Here is a 23,282-nt window from a genome sequence, read left to right as displayed (position 1 = left end):
AGAAGGAGAAGGAGGAGGAGGAGGAGATGGGAAGGTGAGATGGTTAAGATAGATAATTAAACGAAGGTGTAGTTTGTATAAAGGAAATAAGAGAGACACGCAGATAGACAGACAAACGTAAACAGATAATGGATCTAGACAGACAGACAGACAGACAGAAAGACGCAAAAGAGAAACACAAGAGATGAAACAAAAAAAAATCAAGAATGTCGTCATTTTAAACTTGAAAAATAAACATGAAAGCTTTAAAAGAAAATACAGACAGAAAGACGTACAAGAAAAAAAACAAATAATAGATAGAAATTGTGAGAGACAAACAGATAGACAGACAGACAAACAGATAGAGAGAGACTAAATAAAGAGATAAATTTACTGATCGACACAAACAAACAGACAGACAAATATAAATGAGACAGTAAGGAATGAGTGATAAAGATGAGAGAGGAACAAACAGGAAGAGAAACAAGGAAGAGGGGATAAATGGAATGGCTTTTAAACATGTAGGGGAAGTGACGAAGAGAAAATGAGAGGAGGGAAAGGGAAGAAGAGGCAGGTATCAGTTAAGAGAGAGAGAGAGAGAGAGAGAGAGAGAGAGAGAGAGAGAGAGAGAAGGGGGGAGAGGAGGAAAGAGGGGAAGCTACACAAACAATTCTGTGTTGACAATACTTATGAAGAGTGGAGGGGAGACGGGGGAGATTGTCAACACACACACACACACACACACACACACACACACACACACACATTAAGCTTTACTTCCGTGTGTGTGTGTGTGTGTGTGTGTAGAAGTAGATAATAATTGGAAATATGGAAGGAAAATTGAGAAAAAATAAATGTTTGGAGGAAGAGTAACAGGTATCGAAGAGGAGGAGGAAGAGGAGGAGGAAAGAAGGCATAGATAGAGTGAAAGAGATGGACAGTGGTAGGACGGTAGGCTAGGGAGGGGGTAGGAGACGGAGGAGGAAGAAGAGGAGATAAAGAGGAGGGAGGGAGGGAGAGAGGGAGGGCTTGTCAAGTAATAGTACATATCAACAGGTAGAAGGTCCAATGTTTCCTCCTTCTCTTCCTCCCTCCTTTTCTCCCTTCCTTCCTCCTTCCCTCCCTCCCTTTCCCTCCCACCTCACTTTTTATTTCTCCATTCTCTTCTCTTCACTCTCTGACTTCTTTTCCTATCTGACCGTCTCTCTCTCTCTCTCTCTCTCTCTCTGTATACACTTTTATTTTTTACTTCCATACATCCTTCCTTCCTTTATTCCTTCTTTTCAATCTCTTGTCTTGCTGTCATTTTTTTGTCTCTTCCTTTCCTCTCTTTCATTTCTTTTTTCATCCATCACTTTCCACCTCTCTTTTCCTCCTTTTCTCCTTCCCTCCTTTCCTCCTTCCTTTCCTCCCTTCTCTATTTTCCCTCCTCCCTTCATCTGCATCTTCCTTAATCCTTCTTCTTCCCTCGCCAAAAGTGAGAGAGAGAGAAGCGAATTTACATACATACATGAATATATACATAGCTATGACTCACCTACGCACTTACATACACACACACACACGCACACACACACACACACACACACACACACACACACACACACACACACACACACACACACACACACACACACACACACACACACACTTGCGTAACAAAAATGTGTGTGTGTGTGTGTGTGTGTGTGTGTGTGTGTGTGTGTGTGTGTGTGTGTGTGTGTGTGTGTGTGTGTGTGTGTGTGTGTGTGTTGTTTATGCAAGTTTTTTTTTTCTTTTTCGCTTTTTATCAATTTTCTGAGAATGTTTCAATTTTTCACTTTTATTCTTTTATTCTTTTATTCTTTTTCTTTTACGTGTGTGCCTTTGTTTCGTTTATTGGCCTGACACACACACACACACACACACACACACACACACACACACACACACACACACACACACACACACACACACACACACACACACACACACACACACACACACACACACACACACACACACACACACACTCTCTCTCTCTCTCTCTCTCTCTCTCTCTCTCTCTCTCTCTCTCTCTCTCTCTCTCTCTCTCTCTCTCTCTCTCTCTCTCTCTCTCTCTCTCTCTCTCTCTCTTTCTTTCCTTACATTCTTCTTTGTTTTCCTTGCATTTCTTACAGTATCCATTTCCTTCCTTCCCTCGATCTCTTCCTTTCCTCCATCATAATTTCCCTGCTACCTTACCAACATGCGCACTTACATCACCTTCTGTCTCCCTTCCAGAGTGGTTCCCCGGCTGGCGTGACCAAGGAGGCTACGGTGCTCAGCCCTCTGATGATGGCCTGGGTTTGGGCGAGGACTGCGTGGAGCTGCGTGCGTCTTTCAGGTTTGTGTGTGTGTGTGTGTGTGTGTGTGTGTGTGTGTGTGTGTGTGTGTGTGTGTGTGTGTGTGTGTGGATGGGTGGATGGTTGGGTGGAGCAGTCTGTTTTGTCTCTCTTTGTCGGTTTCTCTCTCTCTCTCTCTCTTTCTCTCTCTCTCTCTCTCTCTCTCTCTCTCTCTCTCTCTCTCTCTCTCTCTCTCTCTCTCTCTCTCTCTCTCTCTCTCTCTCTCTCTCTCTCTCTCTCTCTCTCTCTCTCTCTCTCTCTCTCTCTCTCTCTCTCTCTCTCTCTCTCTCTCTCTCTCTCATGGGTTTGCCTCTTTCATAACATCGATTCCTCTTCCATCTTTTTTTCGTGTTTATAGAAAAGAAAGAGAGAGAGAGAGAGAGAGAGAGAGAGAGAGAGCAGTCGACACGTGAGAAAGCTTTTTTTTACCGATATGTCTTTACAGTATTTTACAGATTTCCGTTCGAGACTCAGTGTTTTGGGAAGAATGTGCGGTTGAGGTGTCACGTAAGGCCTTACTTGAGCAGCGAACACACACACACACACACACACACACACACACACACACACACACACACACACACACACACACACACACACACACACACACACACACACACACACACACACACACACACACACACACACACACACACACACACTCTCTCTCTCTCTCTCTCTCTCTCTCTCTCTCTCTCTCTCTCTCTCTCTCTCTCTCTCTCTCTCTCTCTCTCTCTCTCTCTCTCTCTCTCTCTCTCTCTCTCTCTCTCTCTCTCTCTCTGTGTGTGTGTGTGTGTGTGTGTGTGTGTGTGTGTGTGTGTGTGTGTGTGTGTGTGTGTGTGTGTGTGTGTCTGTGTCTGTGTGTTTAGCTAAAAGTCAAGGCAACCAGACTCCCGCGTGTCTGAATAGATTAACTTACATAAGAATTTTGTTTTGTGTTTAGATATGAAGAGGGAAAACATTTATACAAGAAAAGAGGTTGTAGTCTAGAAGGAAAGTGACGTGTGTTGATGTTAATATAGAAACAGTGTAGATCAAATTGCATAAGAACTCTGTGCATGTTTGAGTAGTAGTGAAAAATAGGTGAGTTAATAGCGAGTAAAGGTGGTACTCTACAAAGAACGTCAGGTGTGATTGTGTCAGTGTGAAGCATTGCAGGTCAAATAGGATAAAAGTTCTGTCTTTTTATTATTCATATCATGTGGGCTTTTTCACGGGAATTTATGGGCTAAAGGGGATATTTTTTGGGGTACCTCCTTTCTGAAAGCCCACCCGTTAGGAAACCCTTGCCTTGAGTGAGGAAGCCCAACCTACACTCAGACTATGGACAGGATTCGAACTCGTGCGCTTGGATACCCCCCGAACACCAAAGCGCTCATGGTTCCAATGTACTACGTTTAAAGACGAAAAGAAAACGAAAACAGATCGATATAAAATTGGTTTATTGACTTGTACACGAGATGAAAGTGGTATTCTACAAAGAACGTCAGGTGTAATAGTGTCAGTGTGAAGCATTAAAGGTCAGATAACATGAAAATACTGTCTGTACATGTTTAAAGACGAAAAGAAAACGAAAACAGATCAATATAGAATAGGATTATTGAGTTGGTACATGAAAAGTTAAAGAACGTGAATATAATCAGATGAAGAGTGGATATCGTCGGTCACAAATGAAGCACTTAAGTTACAGATGTATCACGCGAAAATAAAGATAAAGATCCTTCAAAATATATCGATGTAATTGAGGAGAGATGAGTGAATGGACGTGCACACTGGTAGGTAAAGAGATAATATCGATGAAGCACGTGAATATTATTGGTATATTGCGATACATTGCAGATGAAAATACTCGTACGTGAAACTGAAACCGTTACAATTGAATGCTGAAGATATACACGAGTACAGGAAGGCGAAAGTGAATGGAGGTAGATGAATGTTGAGTGTTTTTGGGTCAAGTAAAATACGTGAGCTCTGGCGAAGACCCCAAAATGACTGAAAAAAAACCCTATATATGATACTAGTTCTCCAAATTACAGGTAAATCGCTTGCAGAAAAAAACACCAGAACACACATAAACCAAGTCGATATGTTTAATTTTTCAATATATAAACAAGAGCCACAAAATACGTAAGAGACAGATAAACATTAACTACTTCAGTACCATGACGCGTTTTCTTTTCCATTTTGGTTACTATTTGGTAGTTTTATACAGCTTTAGAAACTTATGTGGGGATTAGAATAGTGAAGGCTGTGCCCATTAATCTTCTGACCTCCATAGACCCTTCCTAATGTCAATAAAATAGTCCAATGGTACACAAATCTCGAGGTAAAAATGTGTCCCAGTATTGAAGGAATTAAACACAGCTGGCTTTAGGGAAAAAAATAGTTACAATTGAAAACAAACACACACAATGCACACAGCAGGTAAGAGTTGTGGGCGCCCTTCTCTCCCATGAGCCGCCACCCGCACTCAGTAGTAATTGCATCTGTGGGGGAAGAAAAGGTGTTAGGCGTGAGTGAATCCAGGTACAAGGGAGGGAGGGGAGGGAAGGAATGGAGCGCAGAGGCAGTAGTGGGGCAAGTGGGACAGAACGAGAGGCTGGCGAGGGTTGTTTGTAGAGTTTAGTGGTGCTATGTAGGCTGCGTGAGGAGAGGAAATAGATGAATAGGTAGATTTTTCCTTTTTTTCATGCAAGGACAATAAATAAAGTCAACAGAAAAAAGAGAGAAAGGAGAAAAGAATAAAGCCTACTGTGGTGCTAGTCCCTTCCCAAAAGATGAAAAGATAGGTAAATAGAATAAATTTATTCAAAATGGTTTGAAATTAAGGAAAATGATGAATTATAAGGAGGGTTTGTGGAAAATTTTGCAAGTGGATTGAAAGGTAAACAAGTAAATATAAAAAGATTTCGTGTGTGTGTGTGTGTGTGTGTGTGTGTGTGTGTGTGTGTGTGTGTGTGTGTGTGTGTGTGTGTGTGTGTGTGTGTGTGTGTGTGTGTGTGTGTGTGTGTGTGAAATAAAGTTTGGTGGAGTAGGTTGTAAAGAAATAAAAAGTTTTGGAGAGTATAGTGTTGAGTCTTGTGTGTAGTGTGTGTTGCAGAGAGAGAGAGAGAGAGAGAGAGAGAGAGAGAGAGAGAGAGAGAGAGAGAGAGAGAGAGAGAGAGAGAGAGAATGTAGTATATACCGTGTAAACCTTTGTAGTGTTGACTGTAAATAAACCCTAAAAAATAGAGTGAAATGCAAACTTTTCCATCGTATGCTGTAAAAACTCTCTCTCTCTCTCTCTCTCTCTCTCTCTCTCTCTCTCTCTCTCTCTCTCTCTCTCTCTCTCTCTCTCTCTCTCTCTCTCTCTCTCTCTCTCTCTCTCGCATTAGGTTTCATAACACTGGCACGCACTTATCTCACTTATCCATATCTTTTAATCCACTTTCACTCAGTCACTGCACAAAAAAATCCCTCGAACATGAAAAGTAAATGAATTGAATAGATAGACAGATAAACCAGCCTTTGAAAGCACATAACAATAACAGTAGCAAGTAATAATAAAGATCGCCCCACGCACATTCGGAAGGCGGGATTAAAACAAATGTGCGAGAGATGAAACAGAAAACGTGGGTGTCAGTTTTCCTTCCTCGCCGGAGCCTAGATAGACGGCAGCGGTGGTTCAGGAAATGGAAACAGGAAGCAGTGAAGGGATATTGGCCGATGCGTTGAACTTTCAGAAAGGAGAGAGAGAAAACGTGAGGAGAGGAGGGGAAATCAGACGTGTGTGTGTGTGTGTGTGTGTGTGTGTGTGTGTGTGTGTGTGTGTGTCAGGTCTCTACAAATGGAGGGAACACAGTAGATGGAGTTTCAAGGGTCCATTTCCCTACGACTATTAGTTTCTCCCTTTTAATTAATTTTGCGACTGAAACGCATCGAACTGAGAAATTCTTGTAATGGGTTAAACGTACACTTGTTATATTTTTGTTTGTGTGTGTGTGTGTGTGTGTGTGTGTGTGTGTGTGTGTGTGTGTGTGTGTGTGTGTGTGTGTGTGTGTGTGTGTGTGGTTGTAGAAATGGATTTATAGTTTTTAGTGTGTGTGTGTGTGTGTGTGTGTGTGTGTGTGTGTGTGTGTAATTCACCTCGGTCTTCTGCTGGTCACCCAGACAGTCTTCCCCATTACGGAGCGAGCTCAGAGTTCATAGACCGATCTTCGGGTAGGATTGAGACCACATCAACACGCAACACACACCGGGAAAGCGAGGCCACAACCCCTCGAGTTACATCCCGTACCTATTTACTGCTAGGTGAACAGGGGCCACACATTAAGAGGCTTGCCCATATGCCTCGCCGCTTACCGGGACTCGAACCCGGCCCTCTCGATTGTGAGTCGAACGTGCTAACCACTACACTACGCGGTGTGTAGTGGTGTGTGTGTGTGTGTGTGTGTGTGTGTGTGTGTGTGTGTGTGTGTGTGTGTGTGTGTGTGTGTGTGTGTGTAGATATGGATTTGTAGTTTTTATTAACAAAGTTGTAACGTGCATGCCTAAAGAACAGTTTGTATAGTCCTAAACGGAGTGAAATAGCGTGTTTGGTAAAGATATTTGCAATTATGAAAAAATATATAGATATAAACTAATCTACGAAATAGTTTTAGAGGGACACCTTAATAAAGTTCATGATAAGTTTCTGTCTTTTCATGTCTGTATTGCGTACGATGAAAAATGGAAATAGAAAAAGCCTCTTGTGTTTACTAACGAATTTACACTTGGAAAAAATATGGATCGTGTAAATTAAGGTATATAACGTGCATTGTGAAAATATGAACAGATAGATAAAAGAGAGAAAAAGTCATTGCAAAATTTCCTACCGTGCGTTGTAGGAATAAAGAAATAATGAATAGATAAAATAAAAGATTAACAACAAGAATTAAAATAATCTCTCTTGCCATAGACTATAAATATCTTACTTAACCCTTTCACTGGACAGACCAGGAATCGACGCTTTGCCCTTGTCTTTCATCCTTTACCTTTACCTATCGACCCGTAATGATTGCCAAGGGTCAGGAGGCGGTAGGGCGACCTTGACTGCCTGGCCTCTGCGTGACTAGGGCTGAGTAAGAGTTGGTGAGTCCTGCGGGTGTACTAACGTGTGACGGACGCAGAATGGGAAGTGAAGAACCAGCAGACTCTAATTCTTGTTTTCTTCACTACCTGTCTCTTCTGTGCATTTGTTTCTGTCACTTGTAAAATATGGGGAAAAAATTATTATGCTTAAGAGAGAGAGTTAGAGAGAGAAAGAGAAACATCAAGATAGACATACAAGTAGATAAATATAGATATCTAAGCTGATAAACAGACGAAACAGGCGAAGAAAAATGAAATAAAAAATATATAGAAAATTCTGGCATGATAACACTAAAAATATGTGAAGTCAATAAGATTCCATAAAGTTTATTGGAGAGAGAGAGAGAGAGAGAGAGAGAGAGAGAGAGAGAGAGAGAGAGAGAGAGAGAGAGAGAGAGAGAGAGAGAGAGAATTCAAAGTCACGATCCATTTAAACCTTTGAAAGTTCTTTAATACTTCAACTTATGCTTGTTGACGCGCAGAGAGAGAGAGAGAGAGAGAGAGAGAGAGAGAGATTGAAAAAAAAATCTATGTAAATGCAGATAAATGTAGAAAAAAAGATAAGAGGGAAAACTAAAATAAACAATGAAGGAAAAGCTGCTTTGTCATGGCTTTATTTATTTCCTTTTGATTTATTCTCGCCCGTGTAAATAAAGTCTGGAATATGAAACTGTGAGGAGAGTAGAATACAATAGAAAGATGGAGGAAAGCACAGGAGTATATTGAACCCAAATAAAAATATAAACAATAGGATTTAGAAATAATAAAACTAAAAAATCCATGTTAGAAGAACGCAAAGTATTTATTTCATTTATTCCATTCTCTTCTCTTTTATTTATTTTTACATTTGACCTTGACTTCTCGTACTAAGCTTAAAAAACAGAGCACCAAAGTAGATTAAGGCTAGGCTAGTCGAGGCGAGGCGTGGCGTGGCGTGGCGTGGCGTGGCGTGGGGAATTGAAGTGAAGTGAAGTGAAATGAAGGGAGGGCATAGACCAATGTTACGGAAAGTCGAAGTGTTTTCATTCTCGTTTCCAGCGTCGAGGGGAAACTTGGAGAAAAACAAAGATATGCAAATTAGTCTGTGTTTTCATCATTTACATTTTCTGTGTGTGTGTGTGTGTGTGTGTGTGTGTGTGTGTGTGTGTGTGTGTGTGTGTGTGTGTGTGTGTGTGTGTGTGTGTGTGTGGATTTAAAAGAGAAGAAAAAGGAAAGCATTGCATTATACATGTTATTTGATGATTTACCTATATTGGACCGTATGTAAAATGGAGTAAGACTTTTTTTTGTTTGTAGATATAAAAGATAATGTGGAAAAATGTTGAGAAATCATCAACTTTAAATTAAATAAATAAGAAATTAGAGTAAAACTGTTTCTTATGTTTTACGATCTCTCTCTCTCTCTCTCTCTCTCTCTCTCTCTCTCTCTCTCTCTCTCTCTCTCTCTCTCTCTCTCTCTCTCTCTCTCTCTCTCTCTCTTAAAAAGAATGGTCATTTTTTTTGTTTATTTATCTAGAATTAGTAAAAAAAAAATGAGGAAAATTAGAAATCCGAAAACCCGATAAAATAGTTTACATTTTTTTTCTGAACCTGATTCCTTTTCTCGTTTTTTTTCTATTTGTGGATGAGAAAGACGATTAAATTTACTAATTCGGAAAGATACATGAATGAATATATCAGGAAATTTTTTTTTGTACACACCCACACACACACACACACACACACACACACACACACACACACACACACACACACACACACACACACACACACACACACACACACACACACACAAGAGAGAGAGAGAGAGAGAGAGAGACAGACAGACAGACAGAGACAGACAGACAGACAGAGACGGACAGAGACAGACAGACAGACAGACAGACGGATAGACAGAGACGTACACAGACAGATAGACACACAGACAGACAGACAGACAGATAGACAGAGACGCAGACAGATAAACAGACAGACAGACAGAGAGACAGGTGTGTATTGGTGGCGGAAGACAGGTGGTATCTATATGTGGGTGGTGTCTGGTTGGTTAGCGTGTGATAGGTGTCCGTGTGATTGGTCAAGACAGCCCGTGTCTTTTCATTGGCTGGTTCCAGAGGCAAGATACGTTGTGATTGGCGGGTTCCAGTGGCAAGGTGTGTTTCTGATAGGCTGACTGCAGTGACAGGTGCTGTGATTGGATGAGACGAGTAGCAGTTCTATTCTTTAAATGACAATGACAGTAGTAATAACAACTGGAAGTCTAACAAGAACACTAACTCTAACTTTATCGGGCCTTTAACCTCTTCAGTACTAGGACACTTTTTTACCTTGAGATTTGTGTATGATTAGTTCATTTTACTGATATTAGAAAAGGTCTATGGAGGTCAGAAGATTAATGGCCACAGTTTTCACTATTTTTAATCCCCCACATAAGTTTCTGAAGCTGTATAAAATCACCAAACACTAAGCAGAATGAATATGGAAACGCGCCATGGTACTGAAGGGGTTAAGGGGACTGGCAACAAAGTGGGCCTTTTTTAATGTTTTTATTGCCGTTGGCCAGTTGTCCCTTTTACATAAAAAGGCATAGAATAAAGGAAGGTATAAGAAAATATTATGTCTACGCGTGGCTTATCCATATAAAAACACTTCTACCTGTTTCCGACTCTTATTCCTATCAATATATTTTTCTAACTTTCTTTTATATCTCTCTAATGAGTCGTTACTAAGAATCTGAGACCTGATTCCATTCCATTCTTATCATATTATATTATATAACTGATTCTTTTTCGTCTCTTTTTTTAAGGTATTTTTTTCAAGAGTAAACCCATTACTTCATGTTTTACCCTTGTTACTGACCCCGAGAATATTCATTACGTCCCCCTTGCTATAACCCCTATACTACTTAAAGACTTATCTCAGGTCCCCTCGTAACATAAGCCTCTCTAAAGAATGTAATTTTAAAAGTTTCAGTCTCGTATTATAAGAATTACCTCTTAGCTCTTGTACCCTTTAAGTCCTTCTCCTTTCTGCTGATTCTAATAGACCTGTATCCTGCATGTAATATGGGAGACAGAAGTGAACAAAATAGTCCTAATTAGATCTGACAAATACCCAAATAAAACTTTGAAATGTTACTCCGGTACTTCTTCTTTTAATTCTTCTAAAATTCAATCCCACTACTTGACTTGTCCCATTTTTAACCTCTTTGAATAATTTTCTCATACGAAGCTTAGAGATAACATGATAATCTCTCTCTCTCTCTCTCTCTCTCTCTCTCTCTCTCTCTCTCTCTCTCTCTCTCTCTCTCTCTCTCTCTCTCTCTCTCTCTCTCTCTCTCTCTCTCTCTCTCTCTCTCTCTCTCTCTCTCTCTCTCTCTCTCTCTCTCTCTCTCTCTCTCTCTCTCTCTCTCTCAAGCTAACCTCCTCTTCTCTCATTCCAGGCGGGCCAGCAAAGGTTCCAGGACAACTGACAGACTGTACTGGAATGACAGAAACTGCGCCGCCAAGAACGCCTTCATGTGTGAAATGCGCGCTCCGGGAGGTGAGTGGGAGAGCAGAGCGAGAAGGAGAAGGAGAAGGAAGAGAAATGAAAACAGGGAGAGAGCAGAAGTGAGGGGAGAAAGACAGGTATTGGGACAGATAGGTGAAAGAAAGATGAGGGACAAGGATGGGTGGGGAACCTGTGGAAGAGGGGAAAGAGAGGGGAAGTGATGGGAAAGTTATGGGGAATGAGAGGGGATTGTGACAGTGAAGGGAAGGGAAAGGGGAAGAAATAGATGAAGGAGGTGCAGGGTTGGTTAGGGATTGTAGTGGGTGAGAAAGAAGGGAAAGTGATGGGAAATGTGAGGGGAATAAATGGAGGGATGGGAGGAAAGAAAGTTGAGGAGATACTCGTATGTATAAAGAGTAACAGAAAGAGTAATAAGAGTAACACATAATAAGTAGATGTAATCATTTTACGAATAGAGGAACAAGGCAAGAGATGAATAAAGGAAAGAAAGAGAAATATAAAGAGCGGAGAACAATAATAAACACAAACGCAATAAAATCAAAAGAAAAAACAAACATCTTTCGTAATATCGTCAGGAACATTCTCTCTCTCTCTCTCTCTCTCTCTCTCTCTCTCTCTCTCTCTCTCTCTCTCTCTCTCTCTCTCTCTCTCTCTCTCTCTCTCTCTCTCTCTCTCTCTCTCTCTCTCTCTCTCTCTCTCTCTCTCTATCTATCTATCTATCTATCTATCTATCTATCTATCTATCTATCTCTCTCTCTCTAAGGTAAATCAACAGGTGCGAGATATATATATATATATATAGAGAGAGAGAGAGAGAGAGAGAGAGAGAGAGAGAGAGAGAGAGAGAGAGAGAGAGAGAGAGAGAGAGAGAGAGAGAGAGAGAGAGAGAGAGAGAGAGAGAGAGAGAGAGAGAGAGAGAGAGAGAGAGAGAGATGAAAGGAAAAGTAAGACTGGAATACAAAAGAATTAAAAAAAAAACACACACATGGGAGACCAATCTTCATGAAATCACACTTCAATCAGCTGTAAGAAAAAGTAGGCAAGATATAATTTAGCTGGACGATCCTTTCATAACGGAAAACATCATCCTTAATTTGATGGAATCCCTGAATGATCTCATAATGTTATCTTGAATACAAAGCGATCGAAGGCGTGGCATGAAAAGAGGTAAGAATCGATCCTGCCGTCATTAGTATTACGTCTATTTTATTATTCTTACTTTGGATAAATTAATTCTAATGATAATATAAGTAGTGATGATAATGATAATGATAACAACTGTAGCAAATGACAATAATTATGATACTAATAATTATCATTTACTAATATTATTGTAATTATTATTATCATTATTATTATTATTATTATTATTATTATTATTATTATTATTATTATTATTATTATTATTATTATTATCATAGCAATAATGATGTTAATAATAATGATAATAGTAATGATAATGATAATAGTAATAGTAATTAAGTTGATAATAATTAAAGTAAAAACACTAATGATGATAGTACTACATAATAATGACAATTTTGTTTTATATTCATGTTATTGCTTGATCAAAATATTATTATTATTATCATTGATATTATTATTATTTATTATTATTATTATTATTAGTAGTAGTAGTAGTAGTAGTAGTAGTAGTAGTAGTAGTAGTAGTAGTAGTATCATTATTATTATCATTATTATTACCAATTTCATTGATGTTGTTTATGCTGCTGTTTTAATATAGGAGGTGGGGAAAGAGAAGAAGAAAAAGGAGGAGGAGGAGGAGGAGGAGGAGGAGGAGGAGGAGGAGGAGGAGGAGGAGGAGGAGGAGGAGGAGGAGTAAAAGGAGGACAAGGAGGAGGAGGAGCAGAGGAGAAAGAAAATCTGAGTGAGAGAAGGAGGAGAAGTAGGAGGATGGAGAATCATTGAACAGCGGCAGATCTGTAAGCCAAAGATTGCAACCTTAACATTATTTACAGTTTCAATACTTCTAAATTCTAAGTGCAGGAGAAGAAGAGAGAAGCACCATAGAGTAGTGGCAAAAACGTGTCTTGGTGGCTTACGTGTGGCTAGATAGTGTAAAAGTCTATGTGGAGGTAGTGAAACTTGGCGCGCAAAATCCTAAGACTTTTACATATACCCCTAGTTGTTTGTAAGGCTCTCGCTGGTGACCTCGGTGTGTTTATTCAAGCCAAGTCATCATTAATTTCTTGCTGTTGTTGAGATAGATAAGCTTCATTCTTGTCAGGCAATTAGTTAGTCCGTCAGTTAGTCCCTCAGTCAATCTACCAGTTAGTCAGCCAGTCGATCAGTCAGTCATCTAACCAGGCAGGCAGTCAGTCAGTCAACCCATCAATGAGTGAGTGAGTGAGAGTGTAAAGCTGACAGTTAGTTAGTCAATTGATCAGTTAGTTGGTCGTTGAAGTATTTATTCATTCAATCAGTCAGTCCACCAGTCAGTCAGTCAGTCAGTCAATCAGTCAGTCATTGAGAGTAAGTAAAAAAAGTTAGGTAGGAAAGTTAAATTTTACATTATAGATATGTAATCCCTCCTCCTCCTCTTCATCCTCCTCCATCTCTTCTTTGTCTTCTTCTTCTTCTTCTTCTTCTTCTTCTTCTTCTTCTTCTTCTTCTTCTTCTTCTTCTTCTTCTTCTTCTTCTTCTTCTTCTTCTTCTTCTTCTTCTTCTTCTTCTTCTTCTTCTTCTTCTTCTTCTTCTTCTTCATCATCATTATCATCATCATCATCATCATCATAATCATCTTTTTCTTTTTCTTCTTCTTCTTCTTCTTCTTCTTCTTCTTCTTCTTCTTCTTCTTCTTCTTCTTCTTCTTCTTCTTCTTTCTCTTCCTCCTCCTCCTCCTCCTCCTGGTATAGACATTCAAAGAAGAAGAGAAGAAGAATAAAAGGAAGATATTTATTAGTGATAGGAAGAAGAAAGTCAGGAAGAGGTGAACGAAGAGAAGGAAAAATATATACAGAGATAAAGAAAGAGATAAAAGGAAACAAAGAAGAACGAGGGAGATGATGATGATATAGCGAATAGGGGAAGAGGGGGGGAAGGAGAGAGGAAGTAAAAGAAGATGATAAGAGAGAAGAAGGTAAAGAGGGAAAGAAGTATGATAGAAAAAAAGAGATAAGGAGGAAGAGATTATGGGAGAAGGAAAAATGAGAGAACAGAAAGGGGAAAATGAAAAAGAAGACGAGAGAGAGAGAGAGAGAGAGGGGGAGGAGGGAGAGAGAAATGCTAGAAAAAAATATAGAGATTGAGGGAGAGGAAAGAAAGATATCGAAAAAAAGAAGATGGAAGAAAAGAAGAGGTAAGGAGAGAGTAAGAGAGATGGGGAGGAAGATGATAGGGGAGAGGGAAGGAGGAAAAACTGTAGTGTGTGTGGAGGAGAGAAGGAGGAAAGAGAGAAGAGGGAGAAAGAGGAGGAGGAAAGAATACAATGTGGAAGAAAAACTATGAGAGGAGAAGATGAGAATTGCTGGAGAAAGAGAGAGAGAGAGAGAGAGAGAGAGAGAGAGAGAGAGAGAGAGAGAGAGATGAGGAAGGAAGAAACAGAGAAAGCAAAAGAAGACGAAAGGCAAGTTAAAAAAAAGGAAGATTAAAAGAAGGAAGGAAGAGGAAAGTAAAATTATGAAAAAGCATCTTTATTTTACGCCTCCTCCTTTTTCTTCTCCTCCTCCTCCTCCTCCTCCTCCTCCTCCTCCTCCTCCTCCTCCTCCTCCTCCTCCTCCTCCTCCTCCTCCTCCTCCTCCTCCTCCTCCTCCTCCTCCTCCTCTCCTCCTCCTCTTCCATTTACTTATAGTCTTCAGAGTGGTAGGAGTTGAAAACATGCTGAAGGGAAGACAAGGAAAGAAGGAATGAGGAGGAGGAGGAGGAGGAGGAGGAGGAGGAGGAGGAGGAGGAGGAGGAGGAGGAGGAGAAACACAAAGTGACGTGATACCCTAATGGCAAGTTCAGGGAATGGTGAAGGAGGAGGAGGAGGAGGAGGAGGAGGAGGAGGAAAGAGGATGGGGAAAAAATAAGAGAAGGTGAAGAACAACGGAAATATCACAGAAGTCAGGTGCTCTCTCTCTCTCTCTCTCTCTCTCTCTCTCTCTCTCTCTCTCTCTCTCTCTCTCTCTCTCTCTCTCTCTCTCTCTCTCTCTCTCTCTCTCTCTCTCTCTTTCTCAAAACTCTTAATTAACATCTTCAAATAAATTACGTAACACTTTAAAAAGACTCAGAGAAACACTTTAAGAGAGAGAGAGAGAGAGAGAGAGAGAGAGAGAGAGAGAGAGAGAGAGAGAGAGAGAGGTAACACACCTGACCTTTCTCGGTGTAAGATGTGGGCGGGCGCGGGACAATACCTGTGCTGGCGGCAACCACTTACTGTATTGATGTGTGGCGGAGAGAGAGAGAGAGAGAGAGAGAGAGAGAGAGAGAGAGAGAGAGAGAGAGAGAGAGAGAGAGAGAGAGAGAGTATGGTAAATGTGTAATAGGTAATGAAATAATGTAGCTGAATATTAAAACCTTATGTGTGTGTGTGTGAGTGTGTGTGTGTGTGTGTGTGTGAGAGAGAGAGAGAGAGAGAGAGAGAGAGAGAGAGAGAGAGAGAGAGATTAAAGACAGGAACTTAGGTTGGGCGAATCTTGTGGTAATAACTATACTAGTGTTAATGATGATGGTAATAATAATAATAATAATAATAATAATAATAATAATAATAATAATAATAATAATAATAATAATAATAATAATAATAATAATAATAATACGTAGAAAAAAAGAGACCTGAGGATTTATTTTTATCCGCTTAATTTCATACTACTACAACAACTACTACTACTACTACTACTACTACTACTACTACTACTACTACTACTACTACTACTACTACTACTACTACGACTACGACTACTATTACAGCCGCTACTACTGCTACTATTTTTACTTCTACTACTACTGCTGCTACTTTTACTTCTACTACTACTACTACTACTACTACTACTACTACTACTACTACTACTACTACTACTACTACTACTACTGCTATTACTACTACTACTTCGACTTTTACTTCTATCACAACTACTACTAAAACAACATTTAGAGGAATAGGGTAAGAAAACAACAAAGGTTTTCTCCCTATCTGCCTTTTTTCTCCCTACAATATATAACCTCTTTAATTACCATCTCTATGCAGTAAATAGGAAAGAGAATATTTAAAAGAAGGAATCAGTTTACATATTTTCTTTATACCATGTGAGCTTTTCACGGGAATTGATGGGCTAAAGAGGATACATTTTGGGGTACCTCCTATCTCAAAGCCCACCCGCTAGGAAACCGTTGTCCCAAGTGAGGAAGCCCAACCTACACACGGACCGTGGACAGGACTCGAACCCGTGCGCTTGGAGACCCCTCGGACCCCAAAGCACGCATGGTTCCACTGTACCACTAACACTAACACACATGCTATTACATACCCAGCAGTGGTGTAATAAATGTCTTAGTAATTGTGATGGTGACAGTGATGATGAGGAAATAATGATGGGAATGATAATGAAGTTAAAATCATTCCACCTAGTCTCTTCCTCTTTTTATCTTTTTTTCCCCTCTTTCTGACATTCCTCCTCTTCCTCCTGTTTTTCCAAGTGGCTTTGTCTCATGGTATTGGTGGATGAACAGAGCAGGAGGAGGAGGAGGAGGAGGAGGAGGAGTAGGAGGAGAAAAAAGAAGATTAGATCGATAACTCCAATGGTTATGATGTTTGAAAAGGAAGAAAGAAAGGGAGGAATGAGGAAAAAGATGATAGAATAATGAAGAATAATGGAGGGAGGGAGAAAGGAAGACGCGTAAGAGAGAAAAAAAAAGGAGAGAAGGATGAGAAAAGAAAGGAAACGTAGAAATTAAATGAAAGGGAGGAAAGGGTGGAAGTGAGTGGGAAGGGAGAAAAAGGATGTAATGAAAGAAGAATAGGGAAACAGAATGAAAGGAAAGAAAAGGGTTACTCTGGCCATTAATCTTCTGACCTTCATAGACCCTTGCTAATGTCAATAAAATAGTCTAATTGTACACAATTCTCAAGGTGAAAAAGTGTTCCAATATTGAAAGGGTTAAGGCTTTCGTAAGGGAGAGGAAGAAAAACATCAGGGAATGAAAGGAAAGAAGGAACAATTTGGAAGGTAGGAGGAAGGAGAAGGAAGGAGAGGTGAAGGAGAGGTAGTGTAACCTTACAGGTATTAATTACTAAGTGACACCAGGTACCCTTTAATTACTTCGATAACTTGTCAGGTGGATCTACTTACACACACACACACACACACACACACACACACACACACACACACACACACACACACACACACACACACACACACACACACACACACACACACACACACACACACACACACACGTCTATAAAGTAGTCTGTCTCGCATTTCTGTTCGAATCCCGGTAAGCGGCAAGGCAAATGGGCAAGTCTCTTAATGTGTGGCCCCTGTTCACCTAGCAGTAAATAGGTACGGGATGTAACTCGAGGGGTTGTGGTCTCGCTTTCCCGGTGTGTGGAGTGTGTTATGTGGTCTCAGTCCTACCCGAAGATCGGTCTATGAGCTCTGAGCTCGCTCCGTAATGGGGAAGACTGGCTGGGTGACTAGCAGACGACCGAGGTGAATTACACACACACACACACACACACACACACAGCCCACCTATCATCTCTCCCTCAAACTCACGCACTCACCCTTAATTTTCCCCATCTCCCGCCCACAGCGCCCACCGGAGAGGAGAAGTGGGCGTGCAGTCGGTCCTTCACGGTGATGCCTCACGCCCCAGCGCCTACCATCGTCACATCGCCAGCCTTCCCAGCCCGCTATCCGCCTTCCAAAACATGCGTGATTGCCCTCAACGCACCGCCCTCAGCTCATCTCCTGGTGGAATTTGATGCTTTTGTGCTGGAGCCCCATAAGACGTGAGTGTTCCCGGTTCCACCTGTATCTGTCACCTTTTATCCACTCCTTTCCACTGCCACTTTCCTCCACTCCGCTTCACTTCCACCCACTCTTATTCGCTTCCACTCAAGGAAAAGTTCATTCTCGTCCACCCTCACTCAGATTCACCAACTCACTTCCACTTTTCTGTATTTCCATCCACTCACACTCCACCTCAGTCCTAATACACGCATTCCACTCCCTCCACACACCTCTCCTCCTTTTCCTACCATTCCGCTACCCGCTTTCCACACTATAACTCTCTCTCTCTCTCTCTCTCTCTCTCTCTCTCTCTCTCTCTCTCTCTCTCTCTCTCTCTCTCTCTCTCTCTCTCTCTCTCTCTCTCTCTCTCTCTCTCTCTCTCTCTCTCTCTCTCTCTCTCTCTCCACCTCCACCATCTCACTCACATTTAACCTTTCCACCTGCCATTTCTCTCTCTCTCTCTCTCTCTCTCTCTCTCTCTCTCTCTCTCTCTCTCTCTCTCTCTCTCTCTCTCTCTCTCTCTCTCTCTCTCTCTCTCTCTCTCTCTCTCTCTCTCTCTCTCTCTCTCTCTCTCTCTCTCTCTCTCTCTCTCTCTCTCTCTCTCTCTCTCTCTCTCTCTCTCTCTCTCTCTCTCTCTCTCTCTCTCTCTCTCTCTCCTACACTTTTCATTCAACACTTGATTTCACTTCAGCCATTCCTCCTCTTCTTCCTCCTCCTCCTCCTCCTCCTCCTCATCCTCATCCTCCTCCTCCTCCTCCTCCTCCTCCTCCTCCTCTTCCTCCTCTCCTCTTCTGATTTTTTTGTGTTTTCTTTTTATTCATGTTCAAAAAAATATCAAGAGGTCTTTTTTTTCCGTTGTTCTTTTCTTCGCCTTCGACCTTGTGTTCTTCTTCTTCTTCTTCTTCTTCTTCTTCTTCTTCTTCTTCTTCTTCTTCTTCTTCTTCTTCTTCTTCTTCTTCTTCTTCTTCTTCTTCTTCTTCTTCTTCTTCTTCTTCTTCTTCTTCTTCTTCTTCTTCTTCTTCTTCTTCTTCTTCTTCTTCTTCTTTATTACTGTTATCGTACTTTTTATTATTTTTTTCTGTGTTCTTTTGTTTCATTTCTTTTCATCTCCTTTTCATCTCCTCCTCCTCCTCCTCCTCCTCCTTCTTCTTTCTTTCTTTTCTTCTCCATCTTTGGTCATCTCACTAAAACCTCCCATTCCCATGGAAAAGGTAGAAGATGAGTATTAGAGAAGAAGAGATGAACAAAAAGAAAAAAGAAGAATAGGAAAGGAGAGAAGGTAGAGGAGGAAGGCTAAAAGAACGATAGGAGAAGAGAGAAACAACAAGTAGAAGGAAGAGTAAAAGAGAAGAGAAGAACGAAAAGGAGAGAAGAGAAGGATTGTGAGGAAGGCAAGATGGTTGACACTTTCTTTACACTTTGCTTTATGATTTCTCGTGTCGTGTAATGATGAGGAGCTTGTGAGTGGAGGGGTTGATAAAGTGTTTTGCCCTCCTGACGTGTGTGTGTGTGTGTGTCTGTTCGCTGGTCTGGCTGGTGGCGTCTGTGTGCATGTCGCTATTGTTGGTTTCCTGATGTCTGGTTAAAGCCAATGCATGTTTTGCTTTATTTCCTTCTTAATACAATCTTGCTTTCATTTTTCTATACAGGTGTAGCACGAAGGTGTTCTATAATGTTGGAGTCTGCGCTCTCTCACCACGATTACGTATTTTTAAAGGCCATGGATTTAAATTGGATTAACAGTGTTCTTAGTAAAGGTTCCCCACTTAATAATTCAGAAATATATAGTGTTAATCTTTTTTTTTTTCTATTCATACCATGTGGGCTTTTCACGGAAATTTATGGGCTAAAGGGATACTGTTTAGAGTGCCTCCTATCTCAAAGCCCACCGCTAGGAAACCGTTGCCCCGAATGAGGAAGCCCAACCTGCACTCGGACCGTGGACAGGACTCGAACCCGTGCGCTTGGAGACCCCTCGGACCCCAAAGCACGCATGGTTCCACTGTACCACGGCGGCACTGTCACTAGAAAAAGAAAACACCTTTAAAACACAATCCAATTTAGTAGCAGCTTTTGAATATAGTGAAGGTGCGGGACCGAAGTGTTTCAGAATACTGGCAACTGTTTTTTCTTGTCAGTTTTGGTTCTTACTTTATATAATGTTACTTTCATTATCTTCACAAGTGTGGCGCGGAGCTGCACTGCCATCGTGGACTGGACTCATTAGGCTGAATCTTATAAATGACAGTATTCGTTTTATTCATCATCCACATTCATTTATATTCAATAGCCGCTGTATGAGAAGAAGGACCTGATCTCGTGTCTCTCATACACACAAACCGTTTTTCCTCTCCCTTGACGCATTTATGTCACTATTTATGTATTTTATTTTATTTTTTTATTTTGGTTTCCGTCATACAAGAAGTGCCACGTTTATCCCTCACACTCGTCCTGTTGTCTTGTCTCAGGTGTTTGTGTGTGTGTGTGTGTGTGTGTGTGTGTGTGTGTGTGTGTGTGTGTGTGTGTGTGTGTGTGTGTGTGTGTGTGTGTGTGTGTGTGTGTGTGTGTGTGTGTGTGTGTGTGTGCCAGAAACCTAACAATGATGTTTTTTCTTCTTCCTATTGTCACTATTGAGGCTTCCATCTCATCCGATAACTGTGCTTGTAAGGAAACTCCCCTCGCTCGCCACAATGACTCGTCCTATTGAAAGAATCCAGGACCATATTCTCTACCGCTTCGCCGCCTCATCTCGACTCCTTTCACCACGCTTGCCCGGAAGAAGCTGCCTTAGTGTTAGTGCTTCACGGTTATTGACATGATGCTGGCGAGTTTGATCAGAATTATCCTACTGTTATTATTTCTCGGTAAAAATATGATACTTTTTGTTTATGAAATCGTAATTTACACAGTAAAGGAATCAGGGATGAAATGAAAGGGTTGAATTTTATTGTATGTAAACCTAACCTAACCGAACTTAGCCTCCGTAGCTGTCACATGAAAACACTTGCTTGTGTTACTTGAATATTATCCAAATTCTACATCATCGCTATAAGCAATGAAGAAATCAAAGGTGAAATTAACGAATCAATCTAAACTTATCGTAACCTTACCTAATTTAACCTGTGTAGCTCTTAGATGAAAACGCTAGTGGTATTTGAATATCATCTAAAATCTGCATCATTACTACAGACACTGTAGAGAACCCGAGTAACCTGCTTTGTGTCTCTTGAAGGCAATCCTTATGAGTCTCGAGGCGTATGGAAACACATGCCCAGAACCACAGAACCACTTCCGTCCCTTTACGCCAGCTTCCCTCGCTCCCCATTAAGAGGCAGCTCTATAATGACGCTTTTCACGTGATTAATCTCCTGAGTGCCTCGAGCGAAGCAGTGCATTGGCTTCGCGAGCACACCACACCACGTCAATGGACACACCGCCCTTGTCCTGCTGGCTTCGTGTACCGTCACTTGCTCGGATTGGTGAGCGAGACTGCGCGAGGGTGTCTGTGCTCTCTCTTGTCGTAAAAGCAATGCCAGTATTCAGAAATGTTTCGTTCTCACCATTGTTTTCAAGAGTTTCAAAGATGAGTAATCGGGTTCCCATGAGTGTCACTGCTGTTAGAAATGTAGAAATATCATTAATTCCCACCAACATCATAAAAAACCGCAGAAAATCCATGTAAATTCTACTAGAGCCTTTTGGAAGTAGTGGAGTAGTGGCTCAGAAGTACTTCAGAATAAGAGGCAACGTGGAAGTGAAAGGAACACTCCGCCACACTCCGCCTCACTCCGCCTCACTCCTGCTTGTTGTTGCGCCGGGTTGTACGAAGAATAGTTAGCGTGCTAGATTGACACAAATTCCTGGCATTCATTAGAGACACACTCAACGCTCTGCCCACTCAGACTGCCACCCTTAACCGTTAACTGGGTCACTGATGGCGGGGCAGACACAGGAATCGACCCTTTATTCTGAAATGTTTTGCTTTCTCACTGTGATCGTCAGGCTATAAAGGGATACCAGTGATCGTCTAGCCATCACGGAGGGACCAAAACGATAGCACTCCAAAAACGACCAACACGCAGACACCCAATTTTCCCGTCAAGTTTTTAGAAAAACACTCCTAAGAGGCGAGAAACTGCCCATCTGGCATCCTTGTCAGCGATCTTCTGGCTATCAAGGGAAGAACAGAGAACACCAGTCAACTTCTTTGAAAAAAATAAACCAATTCACGCGGGAAAACTACGAAAGGATGCCAGTGATCGAAATATTTCAATCATATTCTTTGAAAAGCCGAATCAGGTGGGAAAACTGCCACAGTATAGCAGTGAGAGTCAGACCTAAATTTCAAAGTCAATTTCTTTCAAAAGTAGAGAAATTGACCCATAAAACAACCTCACACTGGCTGTGATGTAGTGATCTTCTGGCTATCAAATGTGGACAAAGTGCAACTAGCGTTCGTCTACCTAACGGAGCACAACTTGTCGCCTTACGCCCCTACCTAGGATTATATTCTGACACTTCTGCGCGGCACCTTCAGAACATTCAAATGCCTCTACCCAACAAGTCACATTGGTACATGAGGGTGCTTTTATGGCTTCAATGACTGATTAACAAAATTTATACAGATTGATAACAGGAAAACTCGCTTAGAAGCCTGGCTAATCAGCTCTGCGACTTAGAAAATTATTCGTAGAGCTGAATTGCCAGATGGGCAGTTTTCTCGCTCATTTTGACTGTTTTTCGAAGAGGTTGACGTGAGAATTTAGGTTTTCCCGGTTAGGTGTTTATTTATTTATTTATTTTTTTATTTTTTTTTTTTGGGGGTATCGTTTGGCTTTTTTGCGTGGTCTTTGAGGCTGTACTAAAAATATAAAATACTGTTACCTGAAATGCTAACTCAAGTAGGTCAGGTGACGATCTTAACTGGCACAAGACCAGCTGCCATGGTACACAGGATAAGATTGCAATTTAGCACCATGGATCATTATTAAGCTCAGAAATTATTAGTCGGGTTCCTATGAGTGTTTTTCCTGTTCCTAATCTGTATGTATATCTAGAACCGTAAAACTAACCTAAAGAACAAATATAATTTCAATTGAGTAGAGTCTTTTGATTGTTATAAAGGCCTGGCAGTTGATTGGCAGCTGATAAATATGAGCTGTGAAGGTTTGTGAAGGCTTTTGTCCTGGAGTGGAGGCAAAGAAACTGATGATGATACAGATGCTGGGCTGGGAACAAGAGAGAGAGAGAGAGAGAGAGGGTGGTGGTGGTGGTGGTGCCAGGCCAGGTGGTTATCCTGGTTCCCGTGGTTTGTAGCAAGTTACCAGTAAGTGTTAGCGGGGATTGTATCTAACCATCA

At 41.2% G+C, this 23,282-nt stretch overlaps 1 protein-coding gene across 1 annotated transcript in view; it reads left to right on the top strand.

Annotated features, from left to right (window-relative positions):
* The window catches only part of LOC123504635, a 383,953-nt gene that overhangs the window by 281,799 nt on the left and 78,872 nt on the right, over positions 1–23,282 (top strand). Inside the window, 3 exon segments of the mRNA XM_045255348.1 lie at positions 2,242–2,344; positions 10,891–10,991; positions 17,724–17,922. Of these exon segments, the coding sequence (XP_045111283.1) occupies positions 2,242–2,344; positions 10,891–10,991; positions 17,724–17,922 (403 nt within the window).

Source organism: Portunus trituberculatus, chromosome 16, assembly GCF_017591435.1.
Source record: "Portunus trituberculatus isolate SZX2019 chromosome 16, ASM1759143v1, whole genome shotgun sequence".
NCBI lineage: Eukaryota > Metazoa > Arthropoda > Malacostraca > Decapoda > Portunidae > Portunus > Portunus trituberculatus.
Note: the sequence above shows the minus strand (reverse complement) of the source record. Positions and strands in the feature narration are given on the sequence as shown.